This window comes from Tympanuchus pallidicinctus, unplaced genomic scaffold, assembly GCF_026119805.1.
Source record: "Tympanuchus pallidicinctus isolate F22 unplaced genomic scaffold, pur_lepc_1.0 scaffold12, whole genome shotgun sequence".
In the NCBI taxonomy this organism is placed as follows: Eukaryota; Metazoa; Chordata; class Aves; order Galliformes; family Phasianidae; genus Tympanuchus; species Tympanuchus pallidicinctus.
Window position 1 is genome coordinate 8,994,373 of NW_026294637.1, and position 26,832 is coordinate 9,021,204.

A 26,832-nucleotide genomic window follows, 5' to 3' on the forward strand; every position below is an offset into this window, starting at 1 on the left:
TCACTGGAAAGGAAAAGAGCCATAGACCTGGCATAGATCCAGCAGCAGACGTGGAATTCTTCTTGCTACATTCTCTGGATTGATAGAGCTTGACATTATCCCCCAGAGATGATGTCCTTGAAAAGAATATGCATATATTCATACACCTCATGAAAGGTAGCATTCATTAATACTTTGTCACAACACCTTTTTTCCATCTCCTATAAGGACAATTGTACAAAGTAATAAAGCTACTGCCAGCCACAGAATAACAAGCCAATAATTTGTTATTTCTTGAAGTTCCCAGTTTCACCATTGCCAGCCATTTTTACGGACTGCAGAACCTCTCTGCTGGCTTATGACAAAAGACTCTGTAGCTGGGATTGCATTATTAACCCATTGTTTAGCTGAATGACAACATAACTTCGTGCATTCATCTACAGTGAAGGTACAAAAGGAAACAAGATGAACCAGAAGTTAAACAGCACCGTATCACTTACAGCTCTGTGTTTAGCCTGTTTATTTCTTTACAGTTGGTCACACATCCATCTTATCTGCTAGCTGTGGTGAGTGAGCCAAAATGCCAGAAATGCAAAATTGTATGAGGTCACCTTGGCATTAGTTAAATTTTCTACTTAGGGGAGACCTCATTGCTGCTTTTCAGTATTTAAAGGGACCTTATAAAAAAGATAGAGACAGACTTTTTCCATGGTCTGATAGTGATAGGAGTAGGAGGAATGGTTTTAAACTGACGAGGAGAGATTTAGATTAGAAGTTAGCGGGAAATTCTTTACTCAGAGGGCAGGGAGGCCCTGGTACAAGCTGCCCAGAGAAGTTGTGGATGCCCCAATCCCGCAGGCATTCAAAGCCAGGTTGGATGGGGCCCTTGGCAGCCTGAGCTGGTGAGAGGAAAACATGTAACCATGTCCATTGCACAGGGATTGGAACTAAATGATCTTTATGGTTTCTTCCAATCCAAGCCATTCTATGATTCTGTGATTCTATGATTTTAAGACACTTGTTCATTCTATTGAATTTACTTGCTGCTTTATGTATATATAAAATTTTTAAATATTTCTCTACCAAAGTTTCATGCAAGAATCTTTATAATCACAGTGGCTTAACAAAAATGTGCAGCTGGCATAAATTACACGATTTTTTTTTTCCTGGTGGTTAGAACAGTGATTATCTTAGATGCATTTTACAGTGATTTCAACTTACCAGGTTTGTTTATCAAATGCTATCAAGAGTGTTTATTATGTAGTTAAAATACAGTAATTATTACTGTGTGACAAGGCTGACTCATAGCTACTACTGTACCCTGATAAGAACAAATATTTTCTTTTAATGTATTCTAAACAAAGTTTGGGTAAATGTAGCCTCTGTAGTCTGTAATGGCATCTGAGTGGGTAGGACTGAGCAAAGTTGTCAGAGTTCAGGACAGAAAATAACTAGAGGGTGAAAGGAGACAAAAGATAGTCTGATGTCTCCTTGCATGCTGGGGTCTACAATGACAGTGTGTTAATGAATGAACAACAAAAATGAGAATAAAAAGTAGTGATTTCTTGTTTCAAGAAGTTAGATTATATGATGTAATGAAGACTTAAGTTTTTTAAGTCCATGTATTTTCACTTCAAAGATGTATTTAGTCATGATTTAAATTCAAAGAGAAAGATTAAAAAAACTGAATATTTGAGTTTCTATTTAGCATTGCATAGTACAAATTTTTACATGATTGAAAAAAGTGTTCCAAACGATACTTGATAGGGCCTCACAGATGTGTGGTTCCTCACATTCCTTCCTCTGTCAAACAGAAAAATTAACCACGAGTATTAGATCCGTATTTGAAAGCCTATTGATGTAGGAATCTGTCATGTCATTCAGCTCTAACTGTTGCCCACAGAGACTTTCACAGACAGAATGGGTGAGCTGATGGCTCTTCTTGTCACAAAAATCATTCATATCAGTATAATTCTTACTGAAGAAGCAATCTCACATGATACGTACCATAAAAGAATAACTCTCATGGTACTGTTGCTCCTTCTGATTGTTCTTCTTCTGTACATTCTCACTATTCATGATGGTCAGAAGTAAATGATACAGGACAAGAACAATAGCTAGGAACTAATATTTCAGGAACACAACTTACTTACAATTTTTCTTAGGCAAAAAATCTCTCCGTCAGCTTTGTTCTCCCTGCTCAGTAGCCTAGCCTGAACTCCTTTGAGCAAGAAATATTTGCTTTCTTTTCCAGCTGCCCTAGATAGGGTGCTGAAGATATGTCAGTGTCCCATTCCTTGGGCATTCCCACTCTGAGTGGTCAACAATGAGCAGCAGGAACACAAAAGACAAGACAACTTTCCTGAAAGTGTTTAAAAACACAGTTTCCAAAAATTGTCAACTCTAAACCATCTCTGTAACTTTCTGCTAGCTAGCCTAGTTTGTGGGAGAAGATCTATCTGCCCGGCCTTCACTATGTCTCATTGCTCATGCATCCTTTGAAAAGTAGAAAGAACAGACTTGGGGTTTACAACTCTGACTCTGACTCCAAGCTCTCCAGTGAGGAGACTGTGCTTGCTAGCACACACCTCTCCACTTTAATAAACGCATGTTTTGAAGTAAGCAGAAGTGCTCATTATATTTGCATTCCCAAATATTTATGTTTATATCAAAGTAGCAGAAACCAGTATTCAACAAATACTAAAATGGGCAAAAACTGCAAGTAAGCATCTCAAGGATTTGGTTTTGATTTACTTTTCATGGAATATTTGTAGCTGGTCTCTCAGTTCTGGTGGCTAGCTCTTTATTCCATGGTTTAACACAACACTGCACCATGAAGGAAACACTAATTCACATTCCAGCCCTTTCACTAACTGGATCAAAAACTGTACACACTTATCCCAAGTATAAAATAATCCCTTCCTAGAGCTCACTGGACTACCAGTTTCATGATGATTATGAGATAAAACAGGAGAACTGTACATTTTATTTGGACTAGAATGAGTTGTCCACAATATCTCTATTATTCACATGCATTTTCAAAGGACCAGTTTACTAAGAGAACATCAAGGCTTATTAAAATTTGCTATTTCAGTGACCGTTGGATAAACACTTATAAAAGATTAATATTAAGGAAATCTTCTCTGTTGTGTAATTCCCACATTTCTAGCACAATACTAAATATTAATAAAGAGTAGTAGTAGCTTCACTTGCAAGATTAAATCAATATGACTTTTTCCCCCAAACTGTTTGTTTTCTGAATCTGAAACAACACAGGGAATTCAAGAATTTCAGTGTGGGTACTATATATAACGTTTTGATTTAAAAAAAAAATTCTAAACCTGATACTAAACCATTCTATCTCCTCAATTAGCATGCTGTAACACACTTCAAATCACATTTTTGCCTCATTATTAGGTTGAATATGCAAATGTTTTCTCCTGTGATTAACTACGTGTATTTGCTGTATCTAGTCACCAGGTTCACTGATACTCAATGATGTTGCAAAGGGCAAGAAGTGATTAACAGGCTCCAGTTTTACACAGTGTGTGAGCATACAGCTATATACATCTGATGCTACATGCGATAATATATAGTGATAGTTTTAAAGTACATCTTCCTTAACAAACAATAAAATTGTAAATGCATAACTATTTCTAAGTAAACTGACGCAGAGCTTCTGCCCTTGCAAAGCCACTAGTTGCATTCGCAAGGTGTTCCTCTATGGAGCCCACACATGCAATTTGTGCAGAACAGAATGAGGCTATAATAAGCCCTTTTCACACGTACAGCGATCCATACCTTGGACACAACGTTTCTACACAAGCAGAAGGTATCTTAGGAAGGTGAACAGAAAGGGACGAGGGTTCTTCCTTCAGCTCCTCACTGTACGAAGAGCCTTCAGAGCCGCAGAAACCTCTGAAAGAAGAGGAGATAACGATTCATTCTCTTTTCACTCGCCCAGGTGTTACACTGCTGTAAGTTCACATCCTGAGGCACGTTCTATGGGGACACACCGACTGACAGGACGAGCCATCCCTCCTCGAAGGCTCCTCACCGCCCCCCCCCCCCATCGAGCGTTCTAGAAGGCGCCTCGCTCCGCTCCGGAAGCCGCGGGGACTGCCCGCTGCTGGTGGCCGTTTGGGCGGGAAGCGCCCCGCTGCCAGGTGCGTGGGGTGGAGCGGGCCGGCACAGCGGGGGGTAACGGGCGCACAGGGCACAAGCACCTGTCACCGGCACGTGGCCCGGGGAGGGGGCGTTAAATCACAACGGACTGAGCCGCCCCCCTAGGGGAGCACGCGGGTGCTGCTGCTGGCTTGCACCGCCTCTGGAGTGGCCCCCGAGGTGGGTACCTCGCACCCCGTCGGACATGGAGAACGTGAGTACCGCGCTGCGGGCTGAGTGGGCTTCGTGCTGAGGGAAGGGGCAGCGCCGTGGGGCGGGATGCGTGGCGGTGCCTCACTCGGCCGAGGGCTGCGGGGCGCCGTGCTGCATTCCTTTGTGCCTTGCCTCACTGACCCGAAGGAGCGGAGAGCCGGGCCTGAGAGGTTGGTTCTGGTTTCTGCAACTCAAAGCATGAAAGTTTGCTTTTGGTCTTGGTTTTTTTTTTGACTATTTATTTATTTATTTTAACTTCTAGAGGATGCTATTTTTGCCCGTTAGCATTATGCGTGTAGCTGCTGGCTGATTGCTGCTTTGTAAAGGTGCTGATGGCAGTAAGGAGGAGGCTCTGTGGTGGTAGGAAGGTACTGATGGTCTGCAGTGTTGGAGGAAAATGCTGGGTGGCCCTCTGCTTTGGTGTTATTGCTTCTATTATTTAAGGCTAAAAGCTCAGATTTAGCTTTTGGCACTGAGGTTGTAATGAGTTAAGTGAAAGCTCTGTGCCACGGGTTAACGTTTCCTTTATTTTTTCCCCCCTTTACATCCTGATGCATTTTTCTCTTGGAATCCTGCAACTCATCTTGTAGCCAAATCAGCAGGTATTGCCTTCAAAAGGTGGAGCCTTGCAGGTGTGAAACAGGCTGTCTTAATTACAGGACTTTGGTAGCTTCAGTTGGTCACTGCTTTGCTTTCTTTATAACTACTTTGAAAAGCAGTTCTGAATTATCAACTCATAGTATTTTACTCTTTCAATTATGCCTCTATTTAAAAAAAAAAAAAAAAAAGCAATTATTCTAACTTTTTTTGCCCTCTCCTTTATTTTAAGTCATTGCGACTAGCAAAAATTGCAAGTATTTTGGTTGGAGCAACAAATGTGCAGGTTTTAATACTCATGTAACAGCAGTCTGTCAGCTGTATGTGTGAATGCCCAGGGACAGGAACCTATGACAGGTAAATCACAAAGCACCGCTGCTCAAAGTCAGATGCCAAAGGCAGCTTTGGAAGTCTTCAATGAAGTTAATCCTTAGATGGGAAAGCAGACTGCTTGTAAGTTTTGACCATTTATGACCACTGATTACAAATGTGTCACCACCTTGCTAATGCAGAAATCTGTGCTTGAGGAAGCAGAAGAGAAAAGGTGAGGTTGCAAGCCAGATTTCTGGTTTAGGGATCATGTCTGGGCAGTCTTAATTCAGTCCCCTTCTGTGTTATGGTGCTCACTTCATTGTTTATCATTGTGTCTACTAGCAGATAGTGCTCACACTGTACAAAAAATACTGTTGACTTGCTGGGGATCTTTGGTATATCTTTTGTCCCTTTTGAGGGAATAATTAGATTATCATATTATAACACATAAAATCAAACTGTGGCATGTACATGTGGGCAAAAAATTGGTGTTTCTTAACTGGGGGAGTTTCAGCATTGTGGCCTGTTATCTTTGTTGTATTTTTATTGTTGGTTTTTTTTTTTTCCAAATATGCACTTCAATGTTCTGTTGAACTGAATATATGAATAAAACCTGGCAACTTGGTCCATAGAGCTGAGCTTGCTGGCCTGTAGAAGGAACTTCGTGTGTCAGGTCTTTACCTCAGTAGGCTTACTGGCAAGAATGAACAGGCTGTTAAATAAGCTAATGCAAGAGAGACCAGGGTTCTGTTCTCTGGGTGGATTTCAGAGATGCTTGCTGACAGCAGTTTTCTGAAAACCTGTGTTCCTAAATTCAGTACCATTCTGTGTGGTCCCAGCTATTCCTATCCCTCCTGTATTCCCTACGATCTGTCACTTAAGTGTGCTTTTTGTCCTGTGTTCTCCACAGTAGGAGCAGTTTCTAAATTCTTTTTTTTTTTCTTAATTTCTCTATGCTGTTGGGATTTTCTGAACGTGATGCCTTTTGGAATGGTATCTTCCCTCTGTTCTGGTACTTGTTGTTATACTGGCCACTTCCTTCATCTACTAGAGGTATTTTGATTAAAATTCATGTTCAGTCCCTTCTTCCCTTGCAGTCCAGAGAACGTGCAGTCTCAATCATTCATGAATTAACCCTTGCAGTAGCTCTGTGGTAAAGAAGCACTCATTTTCCCATACCCGAGAGAGGAAGGAAGGTGTGCTGATTGATGCAGAGGTACATAGCAATGGCAAAGCTGTGGAAATTCCATGTGAAGCCCCTGGTGTCTTATCACCAGTTTGCCTAAGGAGCAGAACTTGCTCCCCAGAGCTGTGCTTTCCCCACCTATTCCTCCTTCCTCAGTGGCCAGACCTTGTTTTCTGAATTTTTCATCACTTTCCTTCTTTAGTACTCCATTGTAGAAGCATCAGATGCATAGTTAATGAAAGGAGCTGCCCTCCACAAAGGAGAAGCAAGAGTTCCAGGCCTGTTCACCTTGAACTTAGTCTTTGTAGCTTGAAGTGTTTTACAGGGGGAACGCTTACATCCTGATGAACACACGTTGAACAGTAAGCAATGTGTTGCAGATTATATCAGTCATATCCATAAGGCATTGTTTTACTAGGAAGGAAGAAAACAAGAAGATTATTTTAAAATTAAGAGAAAACTAATACTAACACTTGAAGTTAAATCTCTGTCTAATAAAGCCTTAAATCTTTCTTGATTGTACAAGATTGGCATGCTGTCTCACGTTATTTGAAAGGCTTTGAAAACTGCTCTGACGTATCTAAATATTTCAGTTAACAAAGTTAATACATCTGGATGGTATGATTTTATGGATGTTTTTTCAGAAGTTTGAGTCTGGCGTTTGAAAAGCCTGAAAGAATAGGGCCCTGGCAATTAGATCTTATTTGTTTTCTTTTGTACTTGTCAGCAAATTTTGACACCCACAGGTGACGACACATCTAGGACTGTATTTTAGGTATTTCAAATGCGTGTAGTATTTTTTGATGGGAAAAGGTTTTCATTAGAAGCTGATGCTTCTATCTTTTGCTTTTGTTTTCCTGCTGTTGTTACAAGCAGGTGCTGTACTTTCTTTCCTTTGCAGAATACACTGGGAAAAAGATCAATACTGCACCTTTATATTGAATGCAGGTCAGTTTCTGCTGGAGAATGGCTGGGCCATTCCTGTCTTAAGTGTTATTTACAAACAAAATTAAGTGTTGTTTCCAAAAATTTCTGAAGTGTTTCTAAAATTCTTCTAGTGCTGGGCCCTCAGTAACATTTACATCTATTTCATCCTGAAAAGTCTCTTGTCATTCTGGGTATTGATTCACACAGTTGTACTTCTTTTCATCTTAGTAGGTAGAGGATTTTGCTTCAGACACTTCTGTATCTTTTTCATTTAAGTGCAGACCTGCATATCACTACATTGTTACAAATGTACAGACTACTTAGCAGATGATGTCTTGTTTATTTTATTTTTTGGGGTTTATCCCATATTGCTTCATACTTCCAAAGTCAGCTCTTACAGCGTGACTGGAACCAAATGTTACTTCCTAGCTAAAAGTAATGTATGATACATGAAGTGTCAGGCAATTCGTCAGGAGTAAGGAGGAGATGGCCTTAAGGCAAACAGTTTGCTCTTTAGAATATAATGGTTACTTAACCCTTTAACTTGTATTGCACATGTATATAGAATAAACTTGGGAAAAATTTGTTCTCAGGATACTCATGTGAACCACACAAGTAGATATTAATTCTGCATCCAGAAATGTCAGCAAATTAGAACAAGTGTGCAGCCCATCAGCATCTGTATAGACAAGCAGTTTAAACGATTAACAACTCTGAGTTACTTTCCTGTGCATTCTTGTTGCCTTAAGAGTTGTAACGTTATCAGTAACATGTTTCCTAAGTTAAAAAGACTTGTCATGTTTGGTTTTTATGATCAAAGTTCGGCACTGAATATTATGTTGCTTTTCAACAGTATGCACAGAAATAATACTTTTGGTGTACTTTCTTCTAAAATGACATAGAACTGAAGTCTTTTGTTTCTAATTGTGTGTAAAGAAAAGCTGATAGTCAACCTGAATCTTCTTGGAAAGCAAATTAATAGTTATGCTAGGAAGTGAAATGCTTGGTTGGTGGTCAGTAATGTTACCTTTGCAGTGTTTTCTACCAGCACCTGTTTCTTGTATGAAGAAGCCACACACACACTGTCAGATGTGCATGCTGTGTTCAGGACAGCCTTTGAAATGGCCTAGATAGCTGTTTGTAAAGCCATGCAATAGATGGAGTGCGGACTGGGGTTGCTCTTATTCTTGGAGCTGTGACCTCCTGCTTGCTGTTTGTAGTCACAGGTCCTGTTATCCACAGTGCTACATCATGAACCTTGAACACAGTTCAAGTCTGTTTATATGGACATAAAATTGATTCTGCCTTTCCATGTGAAAGGGGTTTGCATTCATGCTGATGGGCTTTTAGCAACAGCTTTCCTACTGTTCAGTCACTGGGTACTTTTAAGAACCACTGTGTGTATCTTGTTATACTTTTTTTCTTTAGAGCAGTATTTCAGAAGGCAAATTGTTTTTAACAGTGTTATTTTTTACGTGGCTTCTGCTTTCATTTGTAAGTAGCTGTTTTAGACCCTAAGTGAACAAAGTACTTAAGCACATGTGCAACTTTACGCCAAGGGACTGCTCACAGCCTCAGAAGTTGCATGCAAATTTATGTCCCTGGGACCAGATCAAACCCAGGGAAACAGTTGTAGAGTTTATGATACGGCTTTTGGATTAGAAATCCTGTTGATTTAAGGCCCGAAGAGTCTGTTTGGCTGAAGGGCGATTAATGGGCATTTTGATTCCAAAGTTAAGCGGTGTGCTTGGTATGAAAAAGGGAGCACAGCGAGCAGAAGTTGGAGAGCAGTTTCATTTTTTGATAAACGTATTGGATCGCAGTATGGTACGAAAGAAGGAATGTTGTGTAATGCTAACTCTTCACTTCTAATTCTCGACTTTAAGGAAATACGAGTGCTGATGGACTGCTTATCGCTGCTAGCTGCCTCTCTGTCTCTTAGTTATCCAAGCTGTATTAAGCTGGATCAAGGTATTTTCCCTTCTTTCTAACGCACAAATAGCAAAGGCAGCTCCGTGGCCGGGCGCAGCACAAAGCCCCGGCTTGTCCCGAAGGGGTTAAGGCTGCAGAACTGGAGACATCTGGCAGAAGCTGTGGGTGTCGGGCGTGGCAGATCCCAGGGCCGTACCAGTCTCTACAAGGGAGCTGTCATGCTGCTGATTTATCCTTCCCTAATGTCACGGGTATGGATGTTGAAACTGCGGCTAGAATGTGAAATACGAAAAACATGAAGATTATGATTTAGTGTCTGGGGAGGCTCGCTGCTGGCCTCTGTTCACAAGCTGTAAGCACTGGAGGTAGCTTGACACAGGTTACAAATCTGGTATGTAGCACGGGGGGAAAAAAGACAGGAATATTTTGGCGTTTGGAACTTCTACATATGTTAGTGCACAAAAATGAATGGCAGCAACGATGGAATCAAAGGCTGTGCTGGTGATATATCATGTTAGAGCACATCGGCACTGCTTGTAGATAGTTAAATGTACTTTCTGGTCCTTCATTTGCAAATAATTATAACAGAAGGATGAAGAAAGTGGAGAATTAACTTTATTTACAAAACGTTGGATAGTTGATGATACTTTAACAATGCTCAGTGTAAGCATATTATTTCATTGTCTGACATCTTTTTGTACCTGAAATGTATAGAAAGTTAAATTCTAGCATGGACTCACTCGTATGTTTTTATAATACAGCTTCCTTTATCTTTTATTTTCTTCTGTCCTGATACGGTGAAACACCCAATAGCAACAATAGCTGGAACTAAATGAGAGTCGTGGGTTTTTGTCCAAATGTCCCCATTCTCTAAATAAGTAACCTGGTAGCTAAGTGGAATGAGATGATTGTTTTTCTGATGGGGTGAATTATTTTTGCCTCTTGAAGCGATATACTTGTCTTTATTCTTACTGGAAGCAACACACCGAATGTTGTTGGTTTTCCTGGTGTTCTTAACTGAAATTGAGACACAACCCTCAACGTGGCAGAAACGTAATAAAAATAGCAGCGTTCACATCTATAGCATGGATTGATTTTTCCTGCTTCCTAATCTTATAGAGAAAGGGTAAATACAGTTGTTCTTTCATGACTGTAGAACACAGGTGTAGTTACTGAAGCCATTATTGCTGAAGTTTCAATATCATATATGGTATCTGAAACTTCTTTACATAGCATGATGTTTATAAAGTGATGTGGGTTATGATCTGTCATTTTGGACATCTTTTTATATATTTGTTTTGATGGTGTTTTCAGCATGTATATTCAGAGTAAATTAATTCTGTCTAAACTCCAGCTTTCTAAAACGTTGCTTGTTTCATAAATATGCTTAGAATTCAGTATTACTTTTAATCTTGAATAAACTCTAACTTATCCACTTGGTGTGGAATTGGATTCTGCTCCGTAAGTAACTCCAAGCCAAGAATTCTACTGGAGCTGGGTACAAAGTACATTTCTGGGCATGAAGGGCTAGGCTGAAATTGGGGATGCTGGCTTCTTGGCCTTTGTTAGGGCAGGTGCAGGAAAGGGACCTGAGGAACCAGCCCTGGTTTTCTTACACTTATGGTAGAAGTGACTGTGGAGCAGCAGCTGTGGAAAATCCTTATTTAGAAAATAAAGTAAGGCTTCAAAGTATATATAATTTTTTTTAATCCAGTTTTAGTTTGCAGTTATTAAAACAAAAATAATAATGTGAGGTATTTTTTTTTAATATATTTTGAGGTATTCTAAAATTTTCTAGCCGCAGTAATTTACACTGCCAGCTGAACAGTTCTCATCTCATGCATTAGGATGTGGGGCTGAGAATGCTGCCCATCAGTTTATATACATGGCAGCATCTGTGAAACCAGTATTCATAGGGATGTTGTCAAAAGTGTGTAGAAATTTACAATGGTTTGTGACAGTTAGGGTAGGATTGTGTTTTGAAGCATTGCTGACATTACTGTGCTTTCTAAGATGTTCTGTATTTGGAATTATGGTGGAACTGCACTTCAGCCTGCTGTGAAGTGGCAAAGGAACTCCTTTTCTGATACCTTTCTCTGTACACCAAAGCGTTCTTAAGTATCTCTTTATATTAACTTGGACTGTTGTAGGTCGTATATTTGATGCAATAGAAGCTGAAAAGCAATGAAGGCTTGGGTATCAAATATGTGTGACTCAGTGGATTATCTTTCTGATCATCGTTGCAGTCTGAATCTTGTTTGAATCACTTGGTCATTTGATTTCAGTTATTTGTTGGGATCTGTGCATAATCTTATCATCCTTTTGTGTTCTCATATAGTACCATCTGAGCTCATGCACCGCAATTGTCTGGAGTAGTCTGGTGTAGTGGAAGATGGAGCCAACGAGAGTTTATTAGAACAGTATCTCAGTAGTTTTCAAGTCTTGTTTTGTTTAAAATCACAATTTCATAGGTATCTCACTTCAATATTATGTAGATTCAGATTTGCTAGGATATCTGGAGAGAGCCTGAACCCAGAGAAAATGGCTCTGTATGTTAGCACCAAATAAAAAGAGAAAAATAAAAAGTATAGAACTTTAAATATGTGTATAAAAGAGGAAACGAGTGAGCTGATGAAGTGTAAGTTCATACCACAATGTGCTACTAAATAATGCCAGCACACGCAGCATCTTTTGTAAAGCACTGCTTTTAAAAAATATGAAATCAACGCTTCTTGGCAAGTGAATCTTTGCTTTTGATGTCCTGCTGCTCTGCTGCGTGTGTGAGAATGAGAGGTTTGAGAAGGCTTCTAGCAGCAGGGTTCTGCTGCTTTGCTACCTTCACAGCTGTGTGCGTGACTAGAAATGCCTGCAAATGCCTACAAATGTTGTTAGATCTGATCTTGTCATAGTCAGAGGCCCTGTTACATCTCTAAAGTGTGTTTTCCCAGTAAGTGCTGGTATGGACGGTGAACACACAGGCTGCCCTGCTGTCCTGCTTCACCTGCCTGCAAAAATGAGATCAGCTCTCCCATTTATGAGGAGATATGTTGGAACAAGCCATAAGTTGTCATGGTGCAGAAGAATCATCCCTACAAGCTGCAGAAAGCTCAAGGGTTTGTGGGTTGAAAGGATTTTTTAATTACAGAAAGGACCTGGGTTGAAGGTTGGCTTTCCAAAAATCTTGTCTCTCCCATTTCATAGAGAGGAAATCATGAAACTGGGCCTTCAGACAGAAGCTGTGCAGTGCAGGAAAGGCATTCTGTGAAAGGCTCCTCATCTGATAAAGCACAGCAATGTTCAAAAATCAATGAAAGAGCACCGATAATCTTTCTGCTTCAGCCACTGCCATTTTTCATGGACAGAGTTTTGATTTGTTCTCAGTGACAAATTAGGAGATGTGAAGTGTTGGCTAGGAGTAATAACATCAATAGCATTCAGCCTGCAGCGTGGGTCAGTGTTGGTGTAGGGAGTATGTTTAAAAAAAAAGAAAGAGCCTGTGGTATCAGAAGCAATCTTCTGCTTCACCTAACCTGTTCTTTCCCTTAAGGTTAAGAACGCAGGGAAACAAAGCTGGGGGCTGGAGCCCACAGTGATTGATTTACACTAATGGAAATAGGACGTCATTGGTTTCTTTCTCTTAGTATATACCAGTATAACTAGGGTTTTGGCTTCAGTATAAAATTTGGTGAATTGAAAGATTTGGCAGTAAGCATAACAAAAGTTGAAACTGAAGTTATGTTTCCAACAAGGCTCTTCTTCCTCAATCTCCTGATATGTGTTGGTGTCCATATGGTTGCAGAACAGTTCTGGAACTTGATATCATCAAAGCTTTTTGTAATCTTCCAGAATCATCAATGATGATTTGATGGCATTAATGGTACATTATAGCCAAGCATCAAACTGAACTGCAAAGAATACTCGCAGGAAAGTCTGAGCAGCATTTGAGGAAATGTAGCATGACTTTGAAGAGCTGTGTTTCACATGGGTAAATAGTTAGAAATACTTTTTTATACCATTTTAGCAGACTGCTTTTTCTCTACCTCACAAACAGATAATAAAGAGACCTTTGTTTAGGATGAATTCATTTATTTTTACACTTCAAGAGGAGTTTTACTTGTTACTATCTTAAAAATAAAATGTGGGGAAAATTCAGTAGAATGCAAGCAGAAAAGAGGTGTTCTGTGGCAAAGGTATTGCATGCGTTTCTGAATCTTGTTTTATATAGCAAAGCAGCTTTATTTGTGCAAGAACAGGTAAATGTTATGTTGGAATGTGAGTTTGTCTTACGCAAATCCCATGCAGGGCTGTGAATGTTTTTGTTAAATCTTCGATCGTTTGAGTCTTAATACATTAGTCCAGTGTAGTTTGTTCATCCTTTATAATGAGTGTTTCAATCACACGCCTAATTTGGATCATCCATTTATTATTTTTTTCATAACGATGCTAAAAACAACTTTTGTTGTTGTTTAGATTTTGTCTGTGGGAAAATACACAGGAAAGTATAGTATATAGCCTACTTCAAGTCTCAACATGATTGCTAACGTATATACAACGAAATGAGGCACCTTCAAGATTTCAATCTAGCCTGTCAGTTGCCACATTACAGTAACTTAAAATCTGTAGCCCCTTCCTAGGGACAATTGCTATTAATAATCCAGATTCTGATGTGCAATTAAGCTTAGTATAATATCCTTGCTGTCTTTTTTAAACGTAAGATTCAAATTCATCATAACTGAGGACTCATATATTTTCAAGGAATAACACTTCTGACTGGAGCACAGGGTTTTGGGAACTTCTGTTGAGCCATTACATTCTTCAGCACTGTGATAAATAAGATTCAGGTTGGAAATCACTTACTCAAACTGAAGCTATTCCTCCATTAAATCAGTGATATTAGTCCTTGGAGTAGCTTTTCAGGAGCATGGGTAAGAGGTTCGCAGTCAGTCTGTAAAACCACATGCATACTTTCCAATAGTGTTACACCTTAGCTTCTATTTGGTCAAGCAGTTGCTTTCTGTGTAGCTAAATCTGCAGCTTAAGGCGAATGTGACATTCTTTGCTTTCTGCCCTGAATATTACATAGGAGTTCTGTCTGCTGTTAAATAGATTTCATTCTCCACCCAGATGGAGCAGTATTTCAACAAAGAGTGAAATGATCCTCGTGAATCTCTTTCCTCACTTGCCATGTGGGCAGAGAAGGGAGAATTTAACAACTTGGTTGTAAAGGAGTTTGCAGCACTTGCACGGAGCATGCTGCTATGGAGGAATGAATTTATTTACTTTCAAGATGAGTTTTCTTTTAGAGATGGTTTAAACATTCTGGCTAATACACAAGACGTTAAGTTAAAAAGTCACTGTACATATCATTTGAAACAGCATAAGACTTTCCTTCCATCTTAGGTTTATAGCAATAATAAGCTTTGCAGATGCTTTTCCTGGGAATTAAGGACCAGCTGGGGTAAACAGACCTCAAACTATCCTCTTAGCCAGTCATTAATCTTCAGGGAAAGCCTCTACTTTGATCATTATTGCTAAAATATGCCTGTGTAGCCTGGCCTCACATGCCAGTAAAAGCAAAACAGTATTTTGCCAAAACATGAACATTGCTTTGTTTTCCCAGTAGCCCTGTGTCTTGGACTTGCCTTCAGAGTGTGTGAGCACCCTCGTGTGTATGTGCACACACAGAGACATGAAGGGATGAGTTTGCAATTTGATTTATTCACTCTGCGTTGGTACCACTGTGAGTTCTATCTCCTCACGTGGGTTCCAATCAACCTTAAGTTAGCTTGGGTTTATCTTGCAAGTAGTGTCTTGGTTCAAATACCCTTACTTCTGGAAATATAGGAAATAATCTATCCGGTAATGATCTTTTCAAGACTTGCTTTAAATTACACCAGCGGCTTCCAGTGAGAAGCATCAGGAAGTGTGCAACATGTTACACCCTAGCCTGTGCTTTCCTGCTGCAAGTTGCTGAGAAGAGTGTGGTGGTGATGTATTGTGTGTTAAAAAGCTGACATTTCCTAAATATGTCTCAATACGTATTTTTTGGAAGGCATTTGTTGCCGTACAGTGTGTCTAATAAATGATTATAGATTTTTTTTTTAGATGTCAGATGTGCTACAGTAGTACTGCATGAATGGCCCCAAAGCTGAAAGTACAGCCTGCTGAACTTCTGGGCTTCAGTTTTCCTGAAGCTGTACAAGTGCAGAGCTCCTTAAGACAGGAGAACAACCCTGCTTCCATGAGTTTGCTTGCCATGTGTTATATATTAGTTAATGAATGTTGTCTGGTTGAGAACCAACCAAAAGCAGTGTGTTCTTCAGCTGTTTGCTGCTTTCTGCAAACGTACCTATATTTTTGAGTTTCACTACAGCAGCTGTTCTCAGTGATTTTGGACTGCATTGGTGTCTCTTGAAGGAAGCAATTTAGCAACTGCATGCGTGTGAGGAGACAAAGTTATTTCTACTTTGTGTTGTCTATCAAAAGTAAAGGTCTTGCATAAAGAATTGGGCCCTGTAGGAGCATTTAAAAAAAAAAAAAAAAAAAGTGCAGTCAGGTTTGGAGAGTTTACAGTGGAATTGTGTTGAACAGATCCAGAAGAAGGGAGCTGTTACCCAACCTGTGTCCTTTGCCCTAAAAGAGACTTTGGGGATCTTCCCTGCTGCCTCCGGAGAGGACTGTCTTTGTTCTGTGTCCCCCAAGGGGAATCATCAAAGCAGCAAGAGAAGGAAATCATTCCTATATATTCTTGCCAAAAAACATTTTCCCTATTTTACTATAAATGAGCACTGTGGAGGAAGTAGAAAGAATTGGAGGGGGGGAAATCCTGCAGCTCCTTAAGCACCCTGAGCAAACTGCTGTGGACGAGAGTGAAAGCTGTGCTTGCCTTGCAGAGTCCCACAGAGCTGCTTGCAAGCAATGGGGCAGTTGGAATGAGGATGGCTCCTGACAGCAGGCCACGGGGTACAGGCACTTGCTGCACAGTGCTATCAGAGATCCAAGTGCACTGTGTACAATATATGTAATATAAATCCAGATTTTTGTTTAAATCATATATTTTAAATGGCAAGAAATCATCACTGCAGTGTGTTGCCGCTGGCTTCAATAGCCAGATTCCAGTTGTACTTCATTTACTAACAAATGCAGTTGTGTGGTTGTTTTTTTTTCCCCCATTGTTGTATGAAAAGGATATTTGAGGAACCTGCAGTCTAGATACACTTCAGTCTTCGCAGTGGAGGCTTTTGTTGCGTGGGGTTTTTTGTTTCTTTCTACAGCACCTCTCTCCCACAGTCATAAATGACCAGGCTTGGTGCGTTCTATGAAGAGGCTTCTGACCCTTCTGCTTCTTAGTGTGTATTTAACCTTGCAGATTTCCAGCAATCCTTCTGCTTGATGCTATTTTCCTATGAGGGAGAAGAGAAGCTGCTGCTCAGCTGTGGCATAGATGCAGTGCTGGCCTTCTTTCTGATCAGTTCCTGGACTATTTCTCATGCATCAAGGGAGCGTGTAATTGGCATTACCAGTTGCTGTCTTTCTCTTTTTAATTCATCTCAGGTAGATTTTCTCCTTTTAAAAACTTGTCTACATTGTGCACGCTAGCAGCTGTTGAATTTCTTTGCCCCATAGAAGCTTTGTCAGGAGGAGGTAAGCAAATTGAGGCAACCAATGTCAAGACGCTACAAAAGCTGTGTGGTTGTTTAGCCCATTCCCCTCATCCCCTTGCAGTTAGTTTGTTTCCTTTTTAGTAGACACCGCTGGGCCTGGAAAGTCATTTGAAAATTCCTATGTGTTTCCCGCACTACAGGAAAACTGCTACATGTTCCCCAGCTCCACAGAACCATTGCCAGCATTTTTCATTTGCTTCCTAGCAACTGCCAATTTGGCAAAACGAATGTGTGGGACCTGGAACACTCTAAGCTGAAAGAGATGCAGAAACAAGGGTCTGTTTGTATTGCAAGGCTATGTGTTATAGTCTCCTCAATAGCAAAGAGGTGTCAGTGTCACCAGCCTGCCAACAAGAGAGATCAAGGAATAAATTTTCAGGGCAAAAGATATCCCCTCCTCTGTAAGAATAGTGTTTGCAGAAGTGGCAAAGACTGCATGAAGAAACCACCAGTACGCAATGTGCAGCAGCATTCCTGTTTGACTAATTATCTTCAGGCATGGACGGTATGCCCACACTGTAGTCAAGAGTGTGAAAGCAAATTTAACTGGGATGGTTTTAAAGAGCTCCCTTATTCACATACTGTGTTTTCAGCAGAGAGCTCACAGTCAGAGAATCATCAGAGTGCCTGCTCACTTGGATTTTGCACCCAGCACTGAGCTTTGTGCTTGTTGCATTATTTTTGGTTTCAATGCAAACAGAGGCATGTTGGCTGCTGAAAGCATTGGCTCCAGCATGCGGGTGTAGAACTGCCACCTCTGGCACGTCCCTGGTGCAGGTGAGGGACACCTGCATTGTCTGCATGGTCTTTGTCCTACTTCTCACTCTAAAATAAGTCTTCTGTTCCTCTCTCCCTAAAATTGCCTCATGTTTGTCAAAAATAAGCAAAATTTTATTTTCCTGAGTTCCACTCTGCACTCGCATAGTCTGCAGTTGTGCTTATCCATATTATTTCTAGTGCCAACCAGGAAGCAACTTGTTTTGCATTCAGAATTTACAACTAAATATTCTTTTTTAATGTTTTGTTTCTATAAGCACATTTAAATTCTGATGTTTGAAACACCCAATTCAGTTTTCTTTCAGGATGTTGGAAGCAAGGCATCCCCTGGCCGAGATCTTGTACAAAACATTTCAGCCTGCAGCAAGCTTTTCTTTTCAAGTTGGAGTTTTAGTAAACCCTCAAAAAATTGGGTTTATAATTGAAATGACAGCACAGCCCTAATTGTAGCACTACTGGCACACCTTCATAACCAGAAGCATACATTGCAGCATTTTTAAAGAATAAAGTTAATCCTTAGTATGCTGAGCGATGGACTTTATGCTTCCTGCTGTTTTGCTAAATTTGGTGTTTTTTGTAAAAATCTGAAAATGGTACAATTTGCAGTGCTGAGGCTGGACTGTGTCTGCAGTTGGCATAAATCAGTGTGATTCCACTGCAGGCAGTGATGTTGTGCAGATTAGCCTGAAGTGATAGCAGCATAATAAATTTTAGAAGTGTAAGTTTGTAACGTGAAGGGAGTTTGTGTTTTCTCAGAGTAGGTGGGTATATCTGATTAAATTGTTGCATATGAAAATACTGAAAGCAGTTGAGGTTTCCAAGTCTCATTTGGAGAGTTTAACTGAAACAGCTCTGCTCTGGGAGTACGAGGAGGTGCTTTCTTTGTAGCGGGAAGCATCTCCTTTAATAACCAAACTGAGGCAGTTTCCTTAACCCCACTAACTTTTCTGTGAGTTGTTGAATTCAACAAAAGTAAAACTGCTCTTTAAGAATTTGGGTCATGATCTTCCATCAGAGCTAAGTACCCTGAGCTGCTGGGTGATCCCCAGGGCACAGCATCCTGCCAGCAGAATTTCATGCCACATAGTAACAGATATGGGAAAGAAGAATGACCAGTGTAATCTTTCATCTCAGGCACATCTTGTATTTACCAGCATTACAAACATTCAGCTCTTCATACCATCACCTGTGATTCTTTGTGCTGTAACATCTGGCCTTGGACTCTGGGCCTTCGACAGGAACATAATAGCATATTGTATAGTCCTTGTTTGTATCAATTGTCAGAACTGACAAGACCACAACAAGAGAAAAGCGAAGGGCTTTGAAATGGCGTTCAGTGGAGCAGCCAGAAGGCACAGCTTTGGGGGCAGCTCTGCTTTGGAGAATCTCTGCTAACAGCTCCCAGTTAGCTGGGAGCCCAGCTGGGCTAGAGGAATTGGCAGACATTTGCACCCGGGGGGGCTGCTAATGTTTGCTTCTGTCTCTTGCTGTGGGCCTTCTCCAATGCTTATGCAGCCACTGCTCCCAGTGTGAGGCACCAGCTGCAGGCATCTGAGCTCAGCCCTGCCTGTGGCCACCATCAGCCCTGGGAGCTGTGTCTCATCAGGGCTGATGGGCCCATATGGGATGGGCCTTTGGTGATCTGCATGTTGTGGCTGTCCCCCACTCGTACCTGATAGATACACAGGAAGAGATTAAGCAACAACTTACTAGCAGAGTGTCCTTTATGACTGGGAAATGAAGGCTAAGTGCTGCTGGCAGATAGATGATTGTCCTGACTTAGAAGAGTCTCTTTTGGCCCAGGTTGAGGTCAGCCTGTGCAGAGAGACACTGGAACTATTGCTTGTCCTGCCTTGGGTGTGTGAATCGATAACCATTTTGTCATTTAATGGCTGGTAATCTGGGCTACCTCAGAGGTATTCTCCTGAAAATGCACATAAATGGCAGTGTGTATTAATATGCTTAGAGCACTTGAGTCAAGCCTGCATGTAGTTAATAGTTTAATAGCACAGTTATAAATTTGACGTTGCTTAACATTCCTTGATAGCTATTGCTTCAGTGGGAATCCTGCCCCTCAGATCAAATAGCAAATGAATCTTCCTTGAAGAGTAAAATGAGAGTGGGGAAGGAATTGCTCGAAGCACACTAGGCTGCATCGCTTCCACCAGCCGTTCTCACTGGTGTTATCTCTGACACGTTGGAGAGCTTTTTGCAACCATCACGCAACATCATGCATAGCAATCTGTTGCTAACACACTGTCCATCAGAAGTGTTTACTCAGGGTGACAGCTAACACATCTGGAGGACATACTGTGTTTGATCTGAAATACCAGGCTCTGTCTTCTTTAACAATGACAAAACCATGCTGCAGTTGTGCAGTTCAAAGCATAACACTTATGGACCATCTTGATGTCCAACTTAAAGTATTTATATGAATTCTATTGATAATTAAAAGATATAGAATAGCAAATTGTATAAAAGGGAAACTAACGCTGTGTGTGTCATATTTTGTACAGAAGGAAAAATAGAGTAAGTAAAAATAAGTCAGTAGCGACAGACTTCCCTAGCATTCACTTCATCGTGTGCCTTTAAAGCATGATTGGTAATGCTTTGAAGCTTGAAAAATTGCTGTTGGAAATAGGTTTTATAAACGTGATGTTTAGTGAATGCATAAAACCTGTACAGCATAGGCCATGCACAGTCTATCTTACCATTTCTGTTAAACTGCTCAATTTTGAGGCCAGGGTGTCTCCATGGTCATCACAGCTGTACGTTCACGTCAAAGAAATGAGAGCTGTCATGTCACACAATTTTCATGGAATCCTTAGAGTTGGAAGGCATCTTTTAGAGGTCATCTAGCCCAGCTCCCCTGCAAGGAGCAGGGACAGGCCCAGCTAAATTAGGTTGCCCAGTGCCTGATCCAGCCTCGCCTTGAGAGTCTCCCATGCTCCTTTTGCAGCAAAGGCTTTTTGAACATGGGCTGTATACTTTGCGTACAGGCAGGAGGACTCTATAGATGTTTGCTCACCACCTGGCAGCTTCACACGGGCTTTCTGTGGCCCTGGCTCTGAGGAGCAGTGCTGCAGCCGCTCCTGCTGCTATGCCTTTAGAAACTGTGCTACCTACAGGATGCTGGTGTAATTCCCATCTGTGCTTTCATTCGTACAGAACAATACTTAAAAGTAGGAAAGTTGTTGTAACAGGAAATGTGAACGCTTTACGGAAAAGATTCAAGATTCCCTTCTACTTGCTGTAGATACCTTAATAACTCTCAAAAGTGGACATCTACATCTTTTCAGAATGTAAGTGGAGATGACAACAGGAAATGGGGACAGCCTGAATGAGACAGAGGAGATCCAAGACAGGAAATAATGACTTCTGCTGATTTCTTGGCTCATGTTTTGCAGTTTTCAGTCTAATGAGGATTTCTGTGGGGTGAAGAAAGCTAAGATGCATACATTTCTTTTTTTAAGTTGAAGAAAGAATCAAAAAGTGCTGGGTAGTTCATTTAGGATGGTGCTGTAAGGCAAGAAAAAGCATTCTCACATGTCACATGAAAAAAAAAATGATCAAATACATGTTTTGTGACTGGAAAGATGAGTAACAAAGGGGCCTATAGGACAGGAGAAATAATTATGCAGAGTTGTCTCAATTCTACCTTTAATAACCACCCTCTTTTCTAGAGGAGCTCCACCTTTAGACAAAATGATCACGAAAAGACTGTAATTTATATAATTTTATCCTTTGAAACTACTATTCTTCATAAGCCTAAGAGTGTCCTTATGCCATAATTATTCATTCTAAGAGGTAAGGATATATAACAGCTATTTTGTTGGGCTTTATATTTTTTTTTCCCCCCTTTGGTCTTTTACAACCTTGGGGAAGAGCTTTCTTGGATTTTATTTTTTTATTTATTTAGCACCAGATTAAGTCAAAGAGGAAAATGTAAAGGTAGTTCTGGCATTTAATAGAAATTAGAGCATTATTTTCAAAGTGACACTGCACTATTAAGTGGAATTGACAAGGAAGATGGGGGGGGGGGGGAGTTGAGAAGACAGTACTGGTATGAAGGTATTCCCTGGAAGAACTTGGTTTGTATCCCAGGCTAATCATGAGATTTCTGGAATCATGAGATCTTTGGAAAACTAGGGAACGGCTCTAAGCTGCCTCCGTGCAGGGACTTGCAGGATGCCATGGGCTTCCTAGCGGTGATCATGATCAGCTCGCTGGCAGCAGATTTCAAGCAGTGTTGCCTCTTCCTGATCAGTAAGATGGAAGATTTCTGGTGTGAAAGCAACTGGACCTGTAGATCCTCGTGTGTCAGATGAGTGGCTGTGCTCTGTTTTCTGCAGGTGAATTGTTTCTGCAAACTAGTGCCCTTCATGAAATTCCTTGCTATCTTGTAGCTCTACAGCTGTGGTTTACTAAGTGTCTTGTACTATATCTGGTTTCTGCTAGCGAGTATCAGTGAGGAAAAGCAGCAATAAATCAATTATTCTGACCCTGAAGAAATTGATTCAGGATTTATGGCATGAACATGAAGCACTGACACAGTGTTCTGATGCCCCCTTTCCCCAATTTGTGCAAGTTACAGTGATTGAAGTAATGAAGAAGCTGAGCAGCGTTTTTTTTTTCTTGCACAGAAATGATTCTTGTACTCAGATGTTCACTTTACAAATAGAGCCACATATGCATTAAAGGTATATATTCGATAAACATCACAAAATTAAAACTAGCACTGAGAAAATGACTGAGTTTCCCCTCAACTAACAAGAGTCTCCTTGTTTATGTTTTCATATATTTTATTGGACAGTTTTTTTATTTTAAAGCCAGCTGTCACAACCTGATGTTTCACAGCCTTTGCTGTTGGAACTTGCATGTGTTCTGGCATCAGTCTATGTGGAATATCTGTTTGAACAAATGCAGTATCAGGACATGCCAGCTATGGCCATTTGTGTTTAGTTATAGCGGTTGTTGAACATACCTGAAGGGTTGACATTCAGCAGTGAATGAAGTCAATTTTGGCATCTCACTAATAATACTTCAAAATCTGTACTTCAGTATGTTATGGGAGGAGGGGAAAATGACCTTTGTATTAAGAGTGGGATAGCTTGCTTGGCTGCTGGATCAGCATAGCTGCAAGGTCTCAGTTAACAGTTGGATCATGAAGGACATTGCAAAAGCTCAACTGAAATACAAGTCTTAAACTGAAACTCTGATTCCTAAGAAAACTGTAAAGCCCACAGAACCATTACCTGCCCCCGGACCGACTCCTCCAACAGATTCTTTCTAGTGCATTTCTAGTAGCAGTTCTCGTGGGGTGCAAAGAAGAGGAGTTGGTTTGTGTCCTCTAAAGGAAATGGGGGCAATAAACCCCAACTGGTCTGTCAGTATTAGAAATTCTTACAGCTTTCCTTCAGTTAAACAAAAAAGAGCCTGGATCCCAGCATGTTGGATGTGCTGAATCATGACCATTGTCAAATTGCTGCAAGGAAAAAAGCTGAGGCTTCAAAGTAAATCCCAGGATTGCATACTGCAGGCACTGGTATAGAATCCAAGGATGCCAAATCTGTTTCATAATTTGGCGTGGAGAAGGACCACTTACAGCAAAGTTACTAGATTCAGCATAGTAATGTGCAGATAAAATCTACATTTGAATACCAATATGCTGCTCCTGATAGCTGGCACTGTCTGAACCAGTTTGGGGCTAATTGGCTTGGGGAAGTGGCATAGCTACCCGTGTGTAGTGATTCTTCCAAGCTAAAACCCCTACCAGGAAGGTTCAATGCAAATGTGAGTGTATGGCTTCCAGGCTTGAACTGGAACCTCCAGACAGGTCTGCAGAGCTTCGAGAAATCTTAGGGGGTGAGTCAGCACTCTGCCCCATGCGCTGCTATGCACTTCAGATGTGATCCAGCACTCGTGGGAGTCCACGGGCCAGGCGGTGTTTTGCAGGCTGGGTAAAGCCACCAGCTGCCTGGCACTCGAGCTGTAACACCGCTTTCAGTAATAGCGTTTTTTACTTGAGTACAGACCTCCCTGATATACCTCGTGTGAGACAACGTTACTTACAGATGAAAAGGTTTTGCAGGGCCAAGGCCAAAGAAAGGAAAATATGCAATCGAATTGCATGCAGGATATATTGTATATGTGTATTATGTTAAAGTTGCATTGAAAAAGATACTATAAAAAGAAGAATCTGGAGAACTGAGCAAAAAAGCCCAAGATCTAATCACCAAGTTCTAATCATAGGCTGATTTCATTTTCTGTCTTTAAACTCCTACACAATTATTTCACAGCGAAAGAGAAGTACTGCTTGATATGCGTCTGTGGGACAGACTCCTAAAAGTATTTATTTAGGATATTTCAGAGCCATCATAAATAATCTCAGCCTGTGTACACATATTAATGTGTTATGATTGAGGTGGAAGGGGACAAAATTTCAGTTGTATTTTTATCCTAGTAATTTGGAGAGAGATTTGTCTGAGTGCAAAGCCAGAGGATTTTGGTGGTGTGTGTGGCCATTCTGTAGCACTACATTTACTCCAGAGAATCAGGAAAAGGAAAGTCATGGCTGATTATTTTGTTTTAATATGGATATGTGTAAATTCCAATACATCATAGTCGGACTCTGTGATGAGGAAGTAGAACACTGACAAGTATGGGTCTGGTTTCTATAGGCAGCTGTATATTTCCAGTAATCAAAATGTCAATGCTTTGTCCAAAGAAAAGCCTTTACTTTTCTATCTGACTTGAGTGATTTGCATACAAAGGATCTCTACGGGGGGGGGGGGGGGGGGGAAGAAAAAGAAAATCCAAACACTTAAATGTCAGTATTTTTATTGGTTTAAAAAGAGTTGCGTCTGCACCCTTCATTTCAGAAGATCAACATCTCTCCTAAGATCTGTGTATAGATAGCAATTACAGAAAGCAGTTCGCCCACACATACGGTGGCTTAACTCTTTAATAACAGTTTATTTTTGCAAAAATCATAAACACCTCGATCACATATTGTTTGTTATTCTGCAGAACTTCTTACTTCCCCTAATTCCTCAGGAACATGAACTACTAGCAGCTCTGCATCAGGGCTGCAATTGTGCTCAGCTGTCCATGCACACACATGGGGGGAAATGTTCTCTGTGTGTTAGTCCCAAAACAGAAAGGAACAAAGAATGCTCTTACAGCATGTGGTACAGCAAATTGGTGGATATCTATAAATGAAGACTAATTTAACTTTACCCTTGCTAGTACTAAGGCAGCATAAATCAGCCCTGGAAAACAGATGCCACCATGTGACGTTTTGATGGTGTTTCAATAGTGCAATGCCTTGTTTTGACTTTTTTTTTTTTTTTTTTTTTTTAAAAAACACTATCATACCTACTGGTAATCTTCAGTACTGTTTTGTGCTATCTTTTCCTTCCCATGTCAGCTGACACACGTGACACCTTGCACAAATGTTAATGATTTTGTTTCACCTCCTGAATGCAGTTGTGCCACAACAGTCGGAGATGCAGCCCTCAAGAACCACAGGGAATGTTTTATTCCTCTGCTGATCCCCAGTTGTACTCCACTGGAGTCACAGTACATTCTTTATCAGCAAGAGAAACAAAAGATTTTTCGGTGCAGAAGGCAGTGCTCAGCAATTCTTTCAGAATCTGTGGAAAAATCATAGTTGTGGGGCTTTACTTATTTCTTATTAATTTCCTTTTGTAAAATGCTTTCCTGCTCTATTTTCTTCTTACATTAATGCTCTAGCAGCAGTATCAAAGAATTTGCTCTAAAACCACTTGTAGCAGAGAAAAAGCCTCTGGAAATGGCAGATGGGTTCTATTGAGGTGGAAGCCAAACATGCTAATGGAAGCTATGGATGATGCAAATGTTGTATACCTGACACGGGAAAGCCGTTTGGCATAACAGGCCTTAGTAATGGAGCAATGGCAACATGTGGGGCTTTTAACTTGAGAAACTGAGGCCAAGGAGGTGAATTTCAGATGCACGGTGGGTATTTCACCTCCCTAAGCCTGCACAAGTTTTCTTAAATCTCATCCCTCTTGATAGAAGTTACCAGGTAAATGACCAAGGATCTCTTCCCCTCCCCCCCACCCAAGTGGATGGACTCCTCTTCTGGCAGAGGACTTCTGTTTGTTGTTTGAACATGAATGTTATTTGAAGTAACTTTTTTGGCCTCTTGGGTATAAATGGAACAGGTGTGTTTGCCACAGGCCACAGCTTGGGAAAGCAATGTCAAAGCACAATGAAGTCATTGTGAAACATCAGGATTCTTTCAGAGTCCTGGCTATTGCAGGCAGGAATACGGAAGAAAGCTCTGTGAACTGGATTCCAGGTGATAGACAGAAAAGCCTTGAAGAAAAAAAGAGAAGAGGGAAAAAAAAAAAGCTTTGCATCTGCTTAATTGTGTTTGCCTGGTGAGAACTACATCTTATCACTGATGCCTGAACAAGCTGTTTGAAACAGCTCCTGTCAACGGCCAAGTGGGTTTGCACATGCCTGGTGTTGGTCTGATCTTGGAGTGCTAAGGAGACCCGTTTTCTGTAAACAAATCGTTCTCTATGTGGACAAGATGAATATTTTTGCTGTAAAGTGTGCTTTGACTTAGAGTGTGTCAGGAAGTACCGAACCCACTAAGCGATTGCTAAATGGATGGGTGGGAGGAGTTCCCAGGCGCTGCAGAGACAGCTTCTGCCGCTGGCCTCTGAGCTGCCACTGCCAGCCCTCTGCCAGGAGTGAAAGAATATGTTGTATAACGCACTGCCTCCACCAAGTACATAGTGGTACTCTGCAAATAAACTTTATATCCAGGTATTTTTGGACGTCTGCCTCAAGCCAAGTGGATAAGGAGCATTTATGGCTCTAGCAGTAAAACTGTGCAGATGTTCTTTTTTGCATGTGCAGTACTAAAAAGGAAAGCCACGTTATGCTTTTATCAGATCAACTTGAAATCAGTACAGGGGTAGCTCAGGGTCAGGATTTGTGCTTTTACAGCAGCGTATCTTTTGACTCCAAGAAGGCTTTTTCAGTGTTTGTGCTTGAAGTCCCTCACTAAGCCCCCCAAAGTGACAA

At 40.8% G+C, this 26,832-nt stretch overlaps 1 protein-coding gene across 1 annotated transcript in view; it reads left to right on the plus strand.

Annotated features, from left to right (window-relative positions):
* The first annotated feature begins 4,154 nt into the window (after positions 1-4,154).
* BNC1 (basonuclin 1) overlaps positions 4,155-26,832 on the plus strand; it is a 69,601-nt gene continuing 46,923 nt past the window's right edge. The window contains exon 1 of the mRNA XM_052672274.1: positions 4,155-4,357. Coding sequence (XP_052528234.1) covers positions 4,349-4,357 — 9 coding nt within the window. The 5' untranslated portion in view covers positions 4,155-4,348. The remainder of the gene's footprint in view (positions 4,358-26,832) is intronic.